General features: G+C 53.6%; 1 protein-coding gene across 2 annotated transcripts in view; it reads left to right on the top strand.

Moving 5' to 3' along the window:
* Nucleotides 1–20,512, top strand: part of FAM20A (FAM20A golgi associated secretory pathway pseudokinase) — a 40,372-nt gene extending 19,860 nt beyond the window's left edge. For both annotated transcript variants that reach the window (XM_070388974.1, XM_070388975.1), the window contains 10 exons: nt 9,437–9,621; nt 10,483–10,533; nt 12,095–12,173; nt 14,576–14,668; nt 15,538–15,653; nt 16,299–16,479; nt 17,281–17,390; nt 17,861–17,942; nt 18,642–18,701; nt 19,851–20,512. In XM_070388974.1, the coding sequence (XP_070245075.1) occupies nt 9,437–9,621; nt 10,483–10,533; nt 12,095–12,173; nt 14,576–14,668; nt 15,538–15,653; nt 16,299–16,479; nt 17,281–17,390; nt 17,861–17,942; nt 18,642–18,701; nt 19,851–20,115 (1,222 nt within the window). In that variant the 3' untranslated portion in view covers nt 20,116–20,512. The remainder of the gene's footprint in view (nt 1–9,436; nt 9,622–10,482; nt 10,534–12,094; nt 12,174–14,575; nt 14,669–15,537; nt 15,654–16,298; nt 16,480–17,280; nt 17,391–17,860; nt 17,943–18,641; nt 18,702–19,850) is intronic.

Raw genomic sequence — 20,512 nt, 5'->3', positions numbered from 1 at the left:
GCCTCCTGCACAGGAGGCCTGACCGCAGGACTTCTCAGAGCCTCGACTGTCTTTGTGTAACTGAGACTCTCCCTGAGAGGTTACGCTTTGCAACTCTTTCCAGTTTTGCTTGCATGGAGCGAGTGATGTTTGGTGGTCACTTCGGTGCTTAGCTCTGGGCCCAGGACCAGAATCTGGGAAGCTTGGCCCAGCTGGAAGCTACCTGCTAGTTCCCTGCCTCGACTCCAGGGATCCCTCGGACCAGAGATCATGCTGCCATCTTCTCCAGGGTGTCCAATCTACTGTCACCTTCGGCGACAGGTCTGGAAGTTGTTGCTGGGGTAGAGATACAGGCTGCTCACTGAGGCCAGAGTCCCAGCTCCAGGAATGTCCCTCTAGGCTTGCCATAGCATCCAGCTCATTGTGATGGGCCGCCCAAAGTCGGCAAGGTCTGCTGACAAGGGCCAGGACATGGTAACAACCTAGGTGTCCATCCACGGGTGAATGGATAGAGAAGATGTGGTTTATACAGTGGAATATATTAGCCTTTAAAAGGAACGAGGTCTTGCCATTTGCAGCAGCATGGGGGGGACCTGGAAGGTGTCATGAAATAAGTCAGACTAAGTGAGATAAGCCAGACCGAAATAGAGATACTGTGCATCATTTATATGTGGAATCCTAAAAAAATACAACGAACTAATGACTATAGCATAAAAGAAGCTTCAGTTCAGTTCTGTTCAGTCACTCAGTCGTGTCCGACTCTTCGCAACTCCATGAATCGCAGCACGCGAGGCCTCCCTGTCCATCACCAGCTCCCGGAGTTCACTCAGACTCACGTCCATCGAGTCAATGATGCCATCCAGCCATCTCATCCTCTGTCGTCCCCTTCTCCTCCTGCCCCCAATCCCTCCCAGCATCAGAGTCTTTTCCAATGAGTCAACTCTTCGCATGAGGTGGCCAAAGTACTGGAGTTTCAGCTGCAGCATCATTCCTTCCAAAGAAATCCCAGGGCTGATCTCCTTCAGAATGGACTGGTTGGATCTCCTTGCAGAGTCCAAGGGACTCTCAAGAGTCTTCTCCAACACCACAGTTCAAAAGCATCAATTCTTCGGTGCTCAGCCTTCTTCACAGTCCAACTCTCACATCCATACATGACCACAGGAAAAACCATAGCCTTGACTAGACGGACCTTTGTTGGCAAAGTAATGTCTCTGCTTTTGAATATGCTATCTAGGTTGGTCATAACTTTCCTTCCAAGGAGTAAGCATCTTTTAATTTCATGGCTGCAATCACCATCTGCAGTGATTTAGCATTATGGCATTATATGACTCACAGATGTACAGAACAGACTGGGGTTATCAGTTGAGGGGGGAATATAAGGGGGTGGGGTGGGAGGTAGAAGCTATTGGGTGTAAGATGGGCTCAAGGCTTCCGTGGACTTGTCTTGGCCTCAAAGACACAGGGATAAATGCAGTGGGAGGCAGGGGAACAGAAGGGGATAAGGTGGGGCTGTGCTGTTTGTTGGCATCTGCAGGATGGAGCAGCAGGGAGACGTCCCGGCCCGTTTATGAAAAATCACAGGATTCATTTTATTTTAATTGTAGTGAAGTATAGTTGATTTACAATATTGGGTTAATTTCTGCTGTACAGCAAAGTGACTCAGTATATATGAATATCAGTTCAGTTCAGGCGCTCAGTCATGTCCAACTCTTTGCAACTCCACGGACCACAGCATGCCAGGCCTCCCTGTCCATCGCCAACTCCCAGAGTCTGCTCAAACTCATGGCCATCAAGTCGATGATGCCATCCAACCATCTCATTGTCCTCTGTTGTCCCCTCTCCTCCCGCCTTCAATCTTTCCCAGCATCAGGGTCTTTTCCAGTGAGTCAGTTCTTCGCATCAGGTGGCCAAAGTATTGGAGTTTCAGCTTCAGCATCAGTCCTTCCAGTGAATATTGAGGACTGATTTCCTTTAGGAGGGACTGGTTTGATGTAAGTTACTCAGTTTATATATATATATATATATATATGTTGTGCTTAGTCAGTCGTGTCTGACTCTTTGCGACATCATGGACTGTAGCCCACCAAGCTCCTCTGTCCATGGGATTCTCCAGACCAGAATACTGGAGTGGGTTGCCATGCCCTCCTCTAGGGTATCTTCCCAACCCAGGGATCAAACCCAGGTCTCCCACATTGCAGGTGGGTTCTTTACCAGCTGAGCCACCAGGGAAGCCCATAGATACATGTTCTTCTCCATATTCTCTTCCATGATGGTTTACCCAGGATATTGACTATAGCTCCCTGATGTCAGGGATTTCAGTGGAGAGCCCACCAGACTGCTGAGGGGCATTTGGAGAGAATCCTCTGTTCCAGATAATTCTGTCTTGGGGACATGCAGCCTGCATGGGCCCAGTGGTCTCAGAAATAAAGTGCATTTCTGAGGCAGGTTGCAATCAAGATGTATTTCTATGTTATGTATGAAATCTTATGTATGTATGAAAAAAAGGTTCTAGAAATTTGTTGACATCCTTTCTCATTCCAAAGAAATAGTCACTCATGCCTGATTTTGTGATCACAGTTTTGTACTCTTTTTCTTAGAAATTGTCTTCCAAATATATAAGCATCAGGTCCCATTAAACCTGGATCATTCTTATTCACAAGAGAAATAGGATAAGAAAGAGGAAGGTATTTCCAAACTTGTCACCACCCAAACAAAATAACTCTGGGAAAATGTTCTTCCTATGACCATTGTCAAGGATAAGAATATTGAAACAGACAATATGGATAAAACAGATGCACAGATTTAGGTAGAAAGCCAAGTCTCTCAGAGGCTCACCGTAATGCTTTTATAATTTTCTTTATGGCAGAGTGCTTTTGGAAATTCAGGAAATGAATAAGATAATAAATAAGTCAGAAAGTAACTTTGTGCGTTCCCATCCAGCAGAGATAGAACTCTAGGGTGACAGTGTGACCCCTGTATTCCAAACATTTTTCCCCTTGAGTTTTTTGATGCTAGTATTTTGGAGTCTGATGGAGTTTTTGCAGCAGGAAAATTGTTCGGGCATCCAAGGACCAGTTATTTATAGAGCATTTCCTGCACGCAGAGCACTTTGTCAAATACTAAGATGCAAAAATCTTAGGCAGGTTCCTGCCCTCAAAAAACGTAGAGTTTAGTTGGGAAGAAAACACACGATGTGGCTCTGAAATCTTTCCCTGGTGCCCCCATCTCCCTCCCAATGCGGCCACACAAGGACCATGGAACTGTTTCCAGCAGAAGGAATTTGCCTGAGCACCTGCCAGCCTCTCCTGCCTCCCTCCTGCTGTTCAGGATCTTACATGCGGATGGTCTGGACTCTGTGAACCTCCACAGATCATCTGTCCTGAGCCAGGTGATGGGGTACTTCTGCACCTGACTCAGCATCTTCCAAACATGCTGGGGAATGAACAGAGCGGGGCAGGGCGGGGACACAGTAAATTAATTAGAAAATAATTCATGGATAATCACCAGATTCCTCCCTAGGGGACCTCAGTAAAGCAGAGAGGATGTCACTTCTCATCACTGCTTCGTAACCAGCGAATGTAGCAAAATATAAATTCTAAGTCATGCAGTTGAAATAGCTCTGCTGAGAGGGCTTGGCACCCTTGCTCTTGGCAGGGAACATGCGTCCAGATGCCAAAGAGAGACTGGTTATTTCAGCAGAAAGGACAGAAATGAATCCTCAAGATCAGTTCAGGCTGTCCTGACTCAGGAGAACAGAGAAATTTATGAGATGATACAGTCAGAAAGAGGGAAGAGAGGCAGGCAGGATTCAGGGAACTTTAGCATCAGAGCAAACCTACACTATCCGAACAGCATGCAGGTCAGCTTCTCCTGAGTAAGCCTGTGATTCCCACTAACTGTCTTTCCAGAAAAATACAGAGGGTAGTTCTCACTGCAGCTGAGATAAGGAGCACATTCATTCATTCCCCAGGGATTTGTCAAGTACCTGTTACATACGGCAAGGACAACAAAAGAGATGGGAAGTGTGTACAGATTTGCAGGCTCGAGAGAGAAGCTCACATTCAGCTGTACAACTGGAAACGCTTCAAAGAGGACATTCCTAGGGAGTTTGGCCCTGGAAGCTGGAGAAGAAAACGCGGAGGCGGGCATTCCCACGGGAGAAACAGCATGAGGCGGGGAGGAACCATCGCAAAGGCAGTTTTTGTGTGCGTCAGTTGTTTAATTGCAAAATTACAGAAACACGTAAAAAGTGGAAGTCACTTCTCCTCACCCCTAAGGCCAGCTATCACTAACGCTTGTGTACTTGTCATGCACAGCAAATCGTCTGTGTTTATATGTGTATGTAAACAATATTTTCAACAACAACAAAAACATGAGATCCACCCCACAAACTGTGCTGAAATTAGAAACTCTTCTATGTCACTAAATACAGAGCCATCCCTGTAACACCCTATCATAGACGCTTGTATTTTCTCCATTTCTGTAGTTACGAACAACACTGTGTGTTTAGTCTCTCAGGCGTGTCCAGTTCTTTTCTACCCCATGGACTGTAGCCGGTCAGGCTCCTCTGTCCATGGGATTCTCCAGGCAAGAATACTGGAGTGGGTTGCCATACCCTCCTCCAGGAGATCTTCCCAACTCTGGGATCGAACCCAAGTCTCCTGCATTATGGGTGAAGTCTTTCCTGTCTGAGCCACCAGGGACACACAAACAGCGCTGTAGTGAACATCTGTGAACACACTTTCTTGCACACTTGTGCAAGGTGGATAAGCTGCAGAAATTAAATTGCTGATTCAAGGGGTGTGTATGTGTACGCTCAGTTGTTCAGTTGTGTCTGGCTCTTAGCTTGCCAGGCTCCTCTGCCCAAGGAATTTTTCAAGCAAGAATACTGGAGGGTTGCCATTTCCCACTCCCATAGATCTTCCTGATCCAGGGACTGAACCCTGGGTCTCTTGTGCGTCTCCCACATTGACAGGCAGATTCTTTACCACTGAGCCACCTAGGAAGCCCCACTGAATATAATTCTGAAATGGAAAATTGCCCTCTGCAAAGATGTGCCAATTACACTCTCATCAATAATGCAAGAAAGCACTATAATAATGCTATTCAATACGCCTGTTTAAGCCCTTTTAAGGTTTCCATTTTAAAAGTGTTTTGTAATTGTAAAGTTTGTGTAGATAACCACACAAGTTGGGCTGTATAGGAAAACTATTGACAAGAGTGTAAAGCAAGTTTCAGGACAGTGCGGATGTTATGTTATCAAATCCATAAGAATAAAAGTGGAGAGGGACAAGGGAAAAAACACTGGCCACATCAGTTACCTCTGGGGACGGGAAGTCGGTGAACAAGCAGACATGAATGGAAGAGAGGGTTCCGAAATTTAAGATTTTGAACCATGCAAGTATTTCCTATTCAAAAGTAAAGAATGTTATATATATTTTTTAAATCTAAAAGAGGTGCTGCTTCTTCCAGGAAACAGTTTTCGTGGAAAATTCCAGTTCTGCAGAGAAAAAGGAGCAGAGTGGTGTTTCCTCCTTCCCTCAAGGTCACGGGACTTGTAACCCAGGTTTTCTTTTTATCGATGAAAGCAACATCTGTCAGTACTTCGTGCTTTGTTTTTTGGTATCTACTTTCAGATCAGATCAGTCGCTCAGTCCTGTCCGACTCTTTGTGACCCCATGAATCGCAGCATGCCAGGCCTCCCTGTCCATCATCAACTCCCAGAGTTCACTCAAACTCACGTCCATCAAGTCGGTGATGCCATCCAGTCATCTCATCCTCTGCCATCCCCTTCTCCTCCTGCCCCCAATCCCTCCCAGCATCAGAGTCTTTTCCAGTGAGTCAACTCTTCGCATGAGGTGACCAAAGCATTGGAGTTTCAGCCTCAGCATCAGTCCTTCCAATGAACACCCAGGACTGATCTCCTTTAGGATGGACTGGTTGGATCTCCTTGCAGTCCAAGAGACTGGCAAGAGTCTTCTCCAGCACCACAGTTCAAAAGCATCAATTCTTTGGCGCTCAGCTTTCTTCACAGTCCAACTCTCACATCCATACATGACCAGTGGAAAAACCATAGCCTTGACTAGACGGACCTTTGTTGGCAAAGTAATGTCTCTGCTTTTGAATATGCTATCTAGGTTGGTCATAACTTTCCTTCCAAGGAGTAAGTGTCTTTTAATTTCATGGCTGCAATCACCATCTGCAGTGATTTTGGAGCCCAAAAAAATAAAGTCTGACACTGTTTCCACTGTTTTCCCATCTATTTCCCATGAAGTGATGGGACCAGATGCCATGATCTTAGTTTTGTGAATGTTGAGCTTTAAGCCAATTTTTTCACTCTCCTCTTTCATCTACTTTAGGTCTTCCTTTAAAGGTAAGGCTACTTTGCCAGGAATATCTTGGCTGATATTATACATAGCAATCCTCTGTACATATAATATTTTTTCATACAGTGATATTTACTGTTGCCACATTAAGTTGCATTTTTAGAAATCTACTTTATTTTTTTCATTGGGTATAGCAAACAGGGGTAAAAAGCGGGTAGCTTCTGTGTTCACCATTTTTTTAAAATCCTTATTTTATATTGAAGCAGTGGTAAAGAATCTACTTGCCAATGCAGGAGATATGGGTTCGATCCCTGAGTGGGAACAATCTCCCTGGAGAAGGAAATGACAACCCACACCAGTTTCTTGTCTGGGAAATGCCACGGACAGAGGAGCCTAGTGGGCTACAGTCCATGGGGTCGCAGGGTCAGACCAGCTGAGTGAGTAAACAGCGCAGTTGAGTAGCACTGTTGTGTTGGTTTCAAGTGTGCACCAAAGTGGTTCAGGTGTACACGTGCGTGCATCTGTTCTTTCCCAAATGCTTTTCCCATTTAGGTGACCACAGACTCCTGAGCAGAGTTCCCTGTGCTATACAGTAAGTCCTGGTTGGTCACCTCTGTTTTCACTGTTATCTTTGCAAGCACACAACCCTAGTCAGAACACAGGTCAGCAGGCTGCAAAACGGGCTCTCCTTTAGGGGAAAAAGCCCCGATATGCACCATTTGCCAATTTCCATGCTGTAAATTCTCTCACGATGGCATTTGTCAAGCTCCCTATGCAAGTCAGCTCAGGCAGTCTCTGCTGGTTGTCCCCAGGGAACAAAGGGTACACAAACATTTCTAAAAAAAAAAAAAAAAGATGACTCTTAGCAGCTCTACCTTAACCATTAAAAAACAAACAAACAAACAGGCCCAGTGGGAAGGATCCCCTGACGCCCTCTCTCCCTCTGGCCCTGCTCTGCCCAGGTTGTGGGTCAGGCTCTGGCAGGGGCTGAACAGCTACCCAGAGAGTCCTGAGTCCCCACCCAAAGGTAAACATGGACATTTAAAGAGCAGCTTGTCCGCTGTCACAAGTGACACTTAATTTGCCACGTTTATTTTTCTGTTTGGAGGCTGGAACCCTGACTGTTGTTATAACCAGAAGCCGTCAGCTCTCACCTCCACTTAAGAAAACTCGACCCCGCCCCCCTGCCCAGTCCAGTCTGGCCGCAATCCTTGTCTCTCTTTCTCTGAACTTCTTCTCTGAGCTGCCCGACCTCAGGGAGCCTGACGCAGTTCAGGACTGGGCAGCCTTCCCACCAGGCTCCCGGCAGAGCTAAGCAGTCCCAGAGTTTTAGCCTCAGAGCAGCCTTGGGAACCAGAATAAAATACAGATGAATGTGAATAAAGTAAGCAAAAGCTGGCAGGTGTGGCCCAGCAGGTAAACATCAGGGGCTGCCGCAGTTTAACGGGTCACATTTCAGATGACAGCAGCAGGAGCTCAGGGACCCCAGGACCAGGTCACAATTGGATGCGCACTGTGGCCTAGAGGGAAGGTGAACGGGATGCAGAAAGTCAGCCTGGAGACCGGCCCGTGCGGTCCCTCATCCGATATTCAGAAGGCTGCAACATAGGGAAGGAAGCTATTCTGCATCAGCTCGTGGGGTAGAGCCAAGATCCGCGGGGGAAGCTCTGGAAAGATCTTGGCTCAGTTTTGGAAAGTGCTTTCTCACAGAGCTAGCGTGATGGATTGGGCTACTCCTGGGTGTAGCCCAGGAGGAGAAGGGGGTGACAGGGGAGGAGATGATTGAATGGCGTCACTGATTCAATGGACATGAATGTGAGCAAGCTCCGAGAGATGGTGAAGGACAGGGAGACCTGGGGGGCTGCAGTCCATGGGGCCGCAAAGAGTCAGACACGACTGAGCAACTGAACAACAACTCTGGGTGTTGTACACCCCCTTCACAGGAGCTGACCAAGTACAAAATAGACAACACCTTGGTAGGAATGTTGTAAGTGGAACAAGGCACTAAGTTCAAGGGTCTTTCAGATCACTCCCAAGAGAAATAAGGATGTAGCAGGACACCCAAATCCTGCCCCATCAACCCACATGACCCTCACCGTCACTTAACTCGCCAGATGACCGGTACCGCCTTGCCTTGCCTTCCAATCTGAAGGGCTCCATCTTCCCACGCACCCATCTGTTTATCCACCTTTCCTCCCCGATCCTCAGGTACGCCTGTCCCTTGCCTGCCTCTTGTAGTTGTGTGCACCTTGTCCCCAGTCCCAGAGCACATCTCCTCTTCAGTCCAAACGCCACCCATGTGAACCCCCTGAAGTCCACTTTCTCCCACCTGGGTCTTCCTCTGACACTTGGCCACACAGCCGCCTGTCCCTTCCCCAGCAGGTCAAGACGTTTTAGTCTGAACACGTGTCTAGCAGTTGATCTACAACTGCCTCACATTTGCTCTGAATATTTCACAGACACGCAACTTGTCTCCCAGACGAGACTCTGAGCCTCTGCACTGCAGTGGTGCTGTTTTTCACTTTGCTTTTTTTGTGCTGGCAGAAAATTTCCTGAGCAGAACAATCTGTACATGGCTAATTAATTCTTCTTATCTTATAGGACATACTAATTAATCTAACTCAGCTTCCAGCTCTCCGTACTGACCCTGATCCTCATCCTTTTCGTTGTCACCAATTACCTTCTCTCTCCTATCTCCTGCCTCCTAAGGTCAAGAAATCACTGGGAAATATAAAATATAGACTTTTTCGTGGCAAAGTCCAGGAAGAGGCCCAGGATCACTCCCAGAGATACCAGATTGTATGAGGCCCCTAAATTTACTCTCAACCACACCCATGTCCCTCACAGCATTTGTCAGTGTCTGTGGTTAGGTGCTTGTGTATGTGCGTGTGGCACTGTGGACCTGTCGGGCCGTTTCACTCGCTGGATTGTAAGCGCTCTGAGGGCAGGGAGTCTGGTGGCCGCTGTGCCCCCCCACAGTAGCTAAGCTCATATCGAGCCTCGTGTATATTAGATGCCTCGTGATCTTGCTGAAGGAACGAAAGAACGGATGGAGCGTCCAGATGCGGCGCTCCTGCAGGCCTTTGCATTCTCTTTCCCCAAAACTGAAGAAACACTCTTCACGCTTTCAGACGACGCAAGATGTACAAAGAGCAGCTGAACCTCACGTCCCCGGAACCCCCAGTGCAGCTCCGCCAGGAGGCCAGCTGGGTCCAGTTCCACCTGGGGATCAACCGCCACGGCCTGTACCCCCGGTCCAGCCCCGTCGTCAGCAAACTCCTCCAGGACATGAGGCACTTTCCCACCATCAGCGCTGGTGAGCGTCACAGACCAGCAGGGAGACTTTCTCCCCGAGAGGCTGGGAAACCACCTCAGGCTGGGCTCCAGGGTGAAACAGTAGAGGGCTGATTCTGACACTCAACAGAGAAAGAAGAAGAAAAACACAAACATTGCTCTTTTAACCTTTGAAAGAGCTCTTACGGCCATGATCTCATAAGGGAGGCACAGGAGGTGTCTGTACCTAAAAAGGTGATGTCACTGTTGATCCTGTTCGCCTTTCCAGTCTGGCCACTGTCTCTCATACAGTGATCTTATGATGTAGACCAGGGGTCCCCAACCTCCTGGCCACTAATTGGTACCTCCTGCCTAATCAACAGTGGCATTAGATTAGAAATAAAGGGCACAATAAGTATAACACGCTTGAATCGTCCTGAAACTATCCCCCCCAACACCCCTAGGTGGGTAGAAAAATTGTCTTCCACGAAATTGGTTCCTGGTGCCAAAAAGCTGGGGACCACTGAGTATAGACAATATCATTGCTGTTTCACAGATGGGAACACTAAGCCTCAGAAAGCTTAGGCAGCCTGGCCGAGGACCCAGTGGTGGCCTGCTGTCTCAGGTCACAAGCAGTACGCCAGCCTAAGGGACACACTGAGGGATTTGCAGACTCCAAACTATTGACAGCATCGGTTTCCCCAACAGGCGTAGCTGGAATGTCCATTGAAGGGCCAGGGAGCACGAGGTCAGGATGGAGCAGGGTGGGAGATTGCAGCCCCAAATGGGGCTCGGGGAGACTCCCTATGGAACAGTCAAGGGCCCCAGGCCGCCTCCCACTCTCCCTCCTCTGATGTCTGAACTAGAGTTGATGTCCTCACAGGCCTTCTCATCCTTTTTGCAGATTACAGTCAGGACGAGAAGGCCCTGCTTGGAGCCTGCGATTGCTCCCAGAGTAAGTGGCCTGGCCCCGCCCCTGGTCTTGGCCCCGCCCCGCCCCTGGCCCCGCCTCATCCCTGGTTCCTCCCTAGCCATGGCCCCGCCCTGTCACTGGCCCCGCCCCTAGTCTTGACCCCACCCCACCTCTGGCCCCGGCCCCGCCTCATCTCTGGTTCCACCCTAGCTGTGGCCCCGCCCCTGGCCTTGGCCCCGCCCCACCCTGGCCCTGGCCCTGCCTCATCTCTGGTTCCTCCCTAGCTGTGGCCCCGCCCCTAATCTTGACCCCGCCCCACTCCGTCCCCGGCCCCGCCTCATCTCTGGTTCCTCCCTAGCCGTGGCTCCGCCCCTTCCCCACCCCCTTACCCTGGGAACCCGGTACCTGGTGGCAACCTGGAGGTCCCACAGGCCTCCCCAGGGGACCAGGTAGCGAGCGGAGGGGCATGAGCCCCCTGCCTCCTCTCCGCACTCGCACAGAAGGGAAGGTGGGCCCGGTCGGGCGGCCTGCGGCCCCCACCCAGAGTTGTCGCGGGGTCGAGGAGCTGATTAGAAAAGCGGAGTCTTGGTCTCCACTCTGATTTTCTGAATCAGAATCTGGGTTCTCACAAAATCCTCGAGGGACTGGAGTACATTTTCAGAGTTAGGAAGCCGTGGGGCAGGGAAGTGTCTGTCAACCCGGCGACAAGTGACAGTGACCCGGGGGGGGAGGGGTGGTCAGTGGCCTGGGGGAGGAGGCCCAGGCGTCAGCATGGCAGAAACCCTACAGCGTCTCAGGCAGCCAAGCTGACTCCCTGGGGTGAAGATTCATGCAGGCCAAAGATGGGCCTGGGGTGCAGTCCTTGGGAGGGGGTGCTCTGTACTGGGGTTCAGACGTTCACAGACACTGAGGCCACAGCCAGTCACCATCGGTCCAGGAACCTCCTCCATTGGCCTCAGTGAACTGAACACACGTCAGAAATGTCCGTGTGTCCTAACTTGTCAAAGGCTTAAAAGACACAAGATTGTAGGGCCTGGGGCTTCCCTGTTCTTTACTTTCGCCCCTGCCATCCGCTGTTTGTTGGAAGGCAAAGGTGAGGGGCAGGGCCAGGGGAGTCAGGGTTAGGGTTAGGGAGTCAGGAGGCAGCACGCGCCGGCAGGGTCTCGCAGGGGCCCCTCAGGTGTCACGAGGCCCCGTCACCGCCTGGGTGTCCAGTCTTACTAGGAAGAGATGTTGGTCACAAGTCCAGTGCGACGTGACAGGTGGCAGGTTCAGAGTCTCTAAGGCAAGGCTGAAGCAGAGAGGAAGAGGTCAGCTCTTCTCAGGAAAATGTCCTTTTGGGATTTTCAGAGAGTGTCCCTCTGGGGAAACCTGCGCTGTGTGCCCCTTTCCGATAACAGCAGTAAAAGTCTTACCTCGAGTCCCTGGACACTCTCCATAACCTGACCAGACTTTACTCCGCAGGCTTTGAGAGCAAATTCTAGTCTTTAGTGTCTCAAGTGAGAGAGAAGAGAAGAAACGGGCTGGGTTTGTGGGATGAAGAAGGGCCACAGCCCGAGCCTGGGCCCAGAAGCACCGTTAACCCCCCATTATTCCCGTGCAGTCGTGAAACCCAGTGGCGTCCACCTCAAACTGGTTCTAAGGTTCTCAGACTTCGGGAAGGCCATGTTCAAACCGATGAGGTAGGTGACTGCTTTCTGCACCCCCACGCCCAGCTGTGGCAGCCATAATAAAAATTTAATCTTCATTTTATAAAGCTTAGTCCCAAGCCAGAGTATCATTTTAAAATGTACTTCTTGAAAAAGCATGCATTTTTTTTCTATTAAGCAATGTAGACAGAATTTGTCCCTTTTTATAAAAGGAAAGTAGAAATTTATCTTTGGGTAATATAAATGATGACCACAGAGATTATTTTTTTAATGTAATATAATACAGTACAGAAGTGAAAGTCTTATTCACTCAGTCATGTCAGACTCTTTGCAACCCCACGGTCTGTATCCCGCCAGGCTCCTCTGTCCATGGGGTTCTCCAGGCAGGAATACTGGAATGGGTTGCCATTTCCTTCTCCAGGGGATCTTCCCAACCCAGGGATCAAGCCCACATCTCCTGCATTGCAGGCAGACTCTTTACCATCTGAGCCACCTGGAAAGCCCATAATACAGTACATACAATAAGAAACCTGAATATTCATTGGAAGGACTGATGCTACAGCTGAAGCTCCAGTTCTTTGGTCACCTGATGTGAAGATACAACTCATTGGAAAAGACCCTGATGCTGGGAAAGATTGAGGGCAAGAGGAAAAGGGGATGACAGAGGATGAGATGGCTGGATGGCATCACTGGTTCAATGCACATGAGTTTGAGCAAACTCTGGGAGACAGTGAAGGACAGGGAAGCCTGGTGGGCTGCAGTTCATGGGGTCACAAAGAGGCAGACACGACTTAGCGACGAAACAACAACCGTAATAAATATATCCACGCTAGTCAGGCTTTGGGAAGTAAATGATTTTCAAATTTAAAATCATGCCTCAATGTGCCGTGCAAAGATGAAATGATGATTCAGAAAATCCAGAAGGGCATCCGAAGGACCGTATATTCTTTTTTCAATTTTTATTTTTTTTTTACTTTTTTTTTTTTTTAGCCTCCCCAGTCGGCTTATGGGATCTTAGATTCCCAACCAGGGACTGAACCCATGGGTCATGGCAGTGAAAGGGTTCAGTCCTAACCACTGGACCATCAGGGAACTCCCAGAGCGTGTATTCTTACATACAGAATTCAGGAATTAAAGCAAGCTCAGGACACACAGACGGTCCTCAGACCTGGACATCGGGCGATGCTAACGCGTAGCCCAGGGTCAGGCCTGGCCCTGGGAGCCTGTACTTCAAAAGTGGCTGTGCCCTTGAGAGTCCCCACTTTGGGCAGCCCCTTGCTGTGGTTTCCAGGACTGGCTGGTGATTTTCTTTTATGTTTTGTTTTGTTTTTTGAAGGTTTTCTTTTATTTGGACCTTTTCTAAAGTCGTTATTGAATTTGTTACAATGTCGCTTCTGTTTCATGTTTTGGTTTTTTGGCCACAAGCATGTGGGATTCTAGCTCGCTCTGGACCAGGGACGGAGCCCACACCCCCTGCCTTGGAAGGCAAAGTCTTAACCACTAGAGCGCGGGGGGAGTTCCAAGGATGCTGTTTTTCAGCAGAGCGCACGTCACTGTTCCCGGGCAGGTGCTGCTTACTTAACGGCTTTCCACAAAATGACATTTGTTGACATTGACATCACTCTTGCAGCCACCGTGCAGCCCCACGCAGTGGATTATAAAATTATTCCAAGACCGTCCCTCTTCAAATGATTATCGGCGTCCAGGCCAGTCACCGCGGGGCCAGCAGGCAGGGCGCCCTGCACTAGTGGGAGACGCCTTTCTGAGCTTATATACCCAGCAGCCGGCTCCTCACGACCAGGCAGGGGATGCTTTTCAGCGATGCAGTAGAGATTTCTTAATGTTTATAAACAAATATCCTCGACGCCAGCCTCCCTCCCATCTCTGGCAGGGCCGGTCTCACGACCCAGTGGAGGTGCCTCTGTGCGGACGGTGGGTCCATGCACCCAGGACTTTCCTGCTCTTCCAATGTCCATCCTGCTGAATCGCATCTCTGGGGCACTTTTCCTTTTATAAGGTTCTGTCTCGGACCCGGCCTCTCAGTCCTCGGCCTCCGAGTCTACCCCACCTCTGGTCTGCTAGCCAGCACCCCGTCCTCCGTGTGTCTGCAGGGAAGTGCATTTTTTTCACTCTAAACGACTGGGCTTTTCAGAGAATCAGCCACTGTCATCAAAGCGGCTTGAGTGGGAGGCCTGGTGAGGAGGGGGCAGGGGGCTACAGGACGGTCAGCGGCCTACAAGCAGCCTGGCTCCTCCCACTTGCAGGTCCAGCAGAGCAGAGGGGCCTCCAGCCGCTCCTACGTGTGGCCCCTCCCCTGTGCGAGCTAGGAAAGCACAGATGCGCATCTTCTTTCCAGCCAGTTGCCTGTAACAGCTCTGCTCCCAGGCTCCCGCCTGAGGACTGAGTCCAGGGCCTGACTCCTCGCTTCCTTCCAGACAGCAGCGAGATGAAGAGACGCCCGAGGACTTCTTCTATTTCATCGACTTTCAGAGACATAACGCGGAGATCGCTGCTTTCCACCTGGACAGGTAGCGCTGGCCCCACGGAGGTGGTGCTGGCTGCAGAGGCCAGTCGCGAGAGGCGCCCCAGCCCGCCCACCCCCGCCTCCCCACTCCATTCCTCCTGCTGGACTTTCTTGGTGGATCCCAGTGACGCCTTCAAACCCAACACAACCCATCAGCCCCGGGGATCGCAAAACACAAGGCCTTTTAATGTAACAAGGAGTGCTTGGTAAGGAAAGGAGCCCTGCCAGGCTGCCTGTGGCTCAGTCTCCTGACCTAAGAGTGGGGAGAATGCACCCCCTGCCACTTCCCCATAGTGCCTCCTGGCCTGTGAAAAGGCGAAAGCGCATTCCCGAACTTCCCAGCCCCCTGCCTGCCCATCATTCCTGGCTGAGGTGTGGTCTGGGGACTGGCAGCCCAGCACCCCAGTCCCCTCCTGGAACTTTCCAGAAACACAGAATCCCAGCCTCAGCCTGGCCCCGCTGACTCAGAGGCGCATCTGAACAGGATTGGGGGTGACTCATGTGCACACGAGCGTGAGGAGCTCTGAGCCAAGCACAGGGTCATGCTGGGGTTTGCCCGGAAGGGCTGATGGGATAGAGTCCTTCCCCACGCCCCCAGCCCCTGGGGTGCACGCTTGCCTTGGACACTGAAACCCCCACCCTCCACTGGGTGCAGTCAGGAAGGCCCATCCATTTCTTTATTTTTTTTGGCTGTGCCTGGGAGCTGGTGGGATCTTAGTTCCCCAACCAGGGATAGAACCTGTGCCCCCTGCAGTGGAAGCAGAGTCCTGACCACTGCACCGCTGGGGAGTTCTCAGCAGGTCCGTTTCTAGTGGAGGCCACTTCTTTCAGGCGGTCATCCCTCAGACCTCAACAGGCCTCCGTCTCTTTCAGGATTCTGGACTTCCGGCGGGTGCCGCCAACCGTGGGCAGGCTGGTCAACGTCACCAGGGAGATCCTGGAGGTGACCAGGAATGAAATCCTGCAGAGCGTCTTCTTTGTCTCTCCAGGTGGGCTTCTGGCAAGAGCGTTTCTCTGGGTCTGAGAGCGTGGGCTGTCGTACGGTCTGACCTCCTGCCAGCGGTCCCCTGTTCCTGGGTGGCTGCCTGCCGCCTGCAGATGTGGGCCTCCAGACAGTCACACTCAGTGACCTGTGGACCGAGACGGCTGGGTGCCAGGTGCCCGTGCGGGCCCTGAACTCTGATGCCGGCAGCCCCGGAGGCAGATGTCACGTGTCCAGACAGAAAGCAAAAAGAGACTGCAAGTGTCAGTCACTCAGTCATGTCCGAGGCTCCTCTGTCCATGGGATTCTCCAGGCAAGAATACTGGAGTGGGTTGCCATTCCCTTCTCCAGGGGATCTTCCTGACCCAGGGATGGAACCCAGTCTCCCGCACCGCAGGTAGACTCTACCAGCTGAGCCACCAGGGAAGCCCCCGCTAGTGTGGGCATGATGCAGTAGGCTGGGCCCACAAGTCTCGACTCCGACAGTTGAGAGGTGGTTCCCAGGATGCGCGAGTCTGTGGTATCCCCCACAGATGGCAGAGGCCATGTCTTCTCCTCCTGACTTTTCCCGAGACACGAGTTCAGGGATCCCTGGGGCAGGAGGATGGTGCCTGCTCCTCCTCTGACTGTCCTCTCCTCCTCCGCCCTCCAGCGAACAACGTGTGTTTCTTTGCCAAGTGTCCGTACATGTGCAAGACGGAGTACGCCGTGTGCGGCAGCCCGCACCTGCTGGAGGGCTCCCTGTCCGCCTTCCTGCCGTCCCTCAACCTGGCCCCGAGGTTCTCCATGCCCAGCCCCTGGATCCGCTCCTACTCGCTGGCCGGGAGAGAGGAGTGAGTGGGTCCTGGGACCAAGGGCGCTCACCTGGCCTCGGGAGGCCCACCGCTGTCTCCGCCCCTCGGCCTCACCCCATGTGCCTGCAGGTGTCACTGCCATCCCTTTAGTTCACGGATGGTTATAAAAAGCCCCCTGTCTACCCCGTGCTGGATGCCCGGGGAGACCGAAAGGACAGCCCGGGTTCTTCCTTCGAGAAGCCCCCCGGTCCAGCGTGGGGGCAGAGAGCAGCCGGGCTGTGAGAAGGCACAGATGCCCGTGGGGGACCCGGGCTCCCCAAGGTGGTTGTTCCTAGGGCCTGGCCGGGCACAGAGCAGGTGCTTAGTGAACGAGCCGACTGGATGAATGGGTTCATCCCTCCAGACTTCCAGCCGTGGTGGGAAGAGGAGGGAACAGGCAGGACTTCTGGGGGCCGTGGAAGATCCTTAGGGACTCGTGAAGGCTGAGGGGGAGCCCCCCAGATGAAAGGGACCTGGGGGCCTTCTGGTGCACAGAGAGTGGCAGAGGGTGGCTGGCGGGGGCTGCAGATGGCTCGGGAGACAAGACAGCAGCAGCCTAGAGGCCGTTGGGAGGCGCTGCAGAGGAAGCCGGGCCCAGGCACGTGGTCAGTGCAGCACCCCGCTGGGCCGGTCACTGTGAAAGGTCTGGAGCCTCCTCACGCAGCGAGTCAGCCGCTGCCAGGGGCCCTTACCCAGGTCCTCCTGGGGGTCCCCACGGGCCCCAGCCCGGGCAGGAGCGGGGAGGCAGGGACGTGGGGGAGGTGAGGCCAGACTCCTCCACCCCAGCTTTTCCTCCCCCAGGTGGGAGGTCAACCCCCTCTACTGCGAGGCGGTGAAGCAGGCGTACCCGCACAACAGCAGCAGCCGCCTGCTCAACATCATCGACATGGCCATCTTTGACTTCCTGATCGGTGGGTGCGACGCCGGGGACCCCCTGTGACCCTCCCACAGGAGTGAATGGTTGTCCCATCTGGAGGGGCAGACCCACCCGAGGCCGGGTGGGGATGGAAGTCGTCCCCTTCACAGTGGCAATGTGGGGCGAAGGTAGGAAGTGCAGCAGTGGGAGGAGCCAGGGAAGGGACCTGCCATCTACTGTGGAAGCCCCCGGGGGATGGGCAGGCTCGGGAGAAGGGCAGGGATGCAGGCCTCCGCCCTGGGGGCCGGTGAGCTTCTGGAAAGGCAGGGAGCCAGACCCAGTGCGGGCACTGGGCAAGGAGGGCCAACCTTCCAGGCAGGTATTAGGACCCCAGTGGGCTGGGGCGGTGGGATGGCCCTGGGAGAGAGGCTCGGGCGGGTGCAGCCTCGGCCCCAGAGGGAGCTGGGAGGCGGGCGCCGTGTCCACAGGCCCTGGCCTGGCCCCAGCGCCTCGCCTCCTCCACAGGAAACATGGACCGGCACCACTACGAGATGTTCACCAAGTTCGGGGAGGACGGGTTCCTGATCCACCTGGACAACGCCCGGGGGTGAGCACGCCCCACGCCCCCACCCCGCGGGACCTCCGTGGTCACGTCCAGGCTCCCGACCCTCCTGGCTCCTTAGCCTTTGCTCTTTTTTCTTTTTCGCCGCTGCTGGTTCTTTGTTGCTGTGACGGCTTTTCTCTAGTGTGGAGAGCGGGGCTGCTCACTGTGGTGCCATCTTTAATGGGCTCTAGAGCACCGCGCTCAGTGGTCGTGGCTCCCGGGCTCCGGGGCCCAGGCTTAGCTCAGTAGCTGTGGCACCTGGCCTTAGCTGCTCCCTGGCACGCGGATCTCCCCAGACCAGGCATGGGCCCCGCGCCCTGTGCGTTGCCAGACGGACGCTTACCTGCTGCGCCAGCAGGGAAGCCCTGCCTTCGCTCGTCTTTGCTGAGGCGGCGGCCTGCGGCCCTCTCCCCCTCCCTCCGCGTTCACCGCTGGCCGCAGAGCGCCCCTCTCCTCCTGTCAGCCTCCACCCTCGGGCTGGTGGATACAGGGACAAATGGGCGCTATTTTTGCCTTCTCTGGAGGAGGCTTGTGTGACCTGAGGAGAGGGGCGGGAGGGGCATTGGCCTCGAGCCCGGCGTGCACGCGGAGCCGGGTCCATGGGCCGCGCAGCGAGGGCGGGCGGGGGCGGGGTGGGGGACGCGGGGGAGGGGGCGGGGGCGGCTCCGCCCCACGAGCGCCCTCTGTCTGTCTGCCCCGCAGGTTCGGCCGGCACTCCCACGACGAGGTCTCCATCCTGGCGCCGCTCGTCCAGTGCTGCCGGTGAGCGAGCGTCCCCTTCGGGGCAGCTCCGGTGCCCACAGGGCTCTGCAGGGCTCCACCCATTTCCGCTGCTCTAGGACATGAGCGGGCGGACGACAGGAAGCTGGGTATCTCCTGTCCCTTAACTGCAGAATTGCCCCCGCAGAGGGAGACTTAGGGCCTGGGCTTTCAGACCTCTCAGCCGCCTGCCTGCATCCTTAAGCCACGCAGATAAGCATGCGCTCACTCTCGCCAAGCCTGGTGGCCTCTGCTGTGTCCCGGCTCACGTAGCTTGTAAATACCGCTCTCCTGTCACCGTCTAAGCAGAATCCTGACTCAAGTCCTATAAGCGCTTGTCGGAAGAGAGGAAGCCCCCAGGCCTCCATCTGGTCAGCACGTCTCCACAGCATCCCTGACCGCCTCCAGCCTGGCTGGCGCGTTAGCAGGCCGGCCAGGACCACACACCTGCTGGGCAGCAGCGTCCAAGGCTGAACAGAAACATGTGGCTCACGGGGAGCAAAAGTGTCTCCGTTCCCTGCTGGAGCCTGAACTTTCTTCCTCCACTTCCTGGGGTGACTTACACGTATCCCCCTCCCTGCCACCCACCTCCTGAGCAAGAAAGGCAGGGGTTGTGTGTGATCGAGGCTAGGCGCTTAAGTTGCTTACATGTGAGTCCAAGTCACAGCCCCACGTAAGAGAGATCGGAATCCTAAAGGTTGGCCTAACCCCATTTCAGAATCTGATACAGAGAAATCAGAACCATAGAGCTGAGCGGAAGCAAGGTGGGGCCAGCAGTGCCCACGGCCTTTGAGAAGGCTGGCACCCGCGCCGTCTCACCTACTGGGGGCTTCTCACGTTGGCTTCAAATTTCCTGGGAAAGCTCTCACTCAGCACTTGCTTGGATCCCCCGAGAAGCCCCGGATGCCTGGGGTGCCACAGTTGAGAGTCCGGACGGCTCGGCAGACCACTGGGCAAGGACCGCAGGGCGCTAACCGCCACCCCATCCAGTCCCTTCTTACCGGGTGTCATTCAAGAGTGCTCAAGAAGGCCCTGGGGGAGGAGACGGCTCTGCAGCACGAGCCCCCCAGAATGGGCAGTGGGGAGAGAAGGAAGTTCGGGAAGCTTCTCCCTTTACTGTTACTAACTGGGTTTTTTGACTCTGTCCTCCAGGATAAAGAGGAAGACGCTCCTCCACCTGCAGCTGCTGGCCCAGGCCGACTACAGGCTCAGCGACGTGATGCGCGAGTCGCTGCTGGAGGACCAGCTCAGCCCCGTGCTCACGGAGCCCCACCTCCTCGCCCTGGACCGCAGGCTGCAGACCGTCCTCAGGACTGTGCAGGACTGCATTGAGGCCCACGGGGAGCAGAGTGTGGTGGCCGACGGCCCTGTGGGACAGTGGGCCCCAGACTCCAGCCGGGCTAACGCGACGAGCTAGGGGCCGGAGGAGGCACACCCCGGAAAGTGGACCAGAGCCGCGGTGGACTCTGAGTGTGGACCACTGCTTCCCCAGGGCCCCCGTCCAGGCTGGGGCCTGGGTCAGGAGCTCACGAGGCAGGCAGGGCGAGGGGATGATTCTGAAAGAGCGGAAGTGTGACCCAGCGAGCCTCCCTCCTCAGAGCACTGGCCTGGCTCCCCTCCCCCGGGAAGCTCTGCTCCATCGAGGCCACAGACACCTGCTGAGCCCACTGGCAACCTGGACACGGGTCTGGCCTGGAAGCCCGGCTCCCAGGACAGCATTAACTGTCACAAATAAAATGGCAGGACATCGGATGGACTCCTCCAGGTGTTTATTATGGCCACAAGGAGGTTCCTGATCCACACAGAAACATCTG

Source organism: Bos mutus, chromosome 19, assembly GCF_027580195.1.
Source record: "Bos mutus isolate GX-2022 chromosome 19, NWIPB_WYAK_1.1, whole genome shotgun sequence".
Taxonomy (NCBI): domain Eukaryota; kingdom Metazoa; phylum Chordata; class Mammalia; order Artiodactyla; family Bovidae; genus Bos; species Bos mutus.
This window is presented reverse-complemented; position numbering and strand designations above follow the sequence as displayed.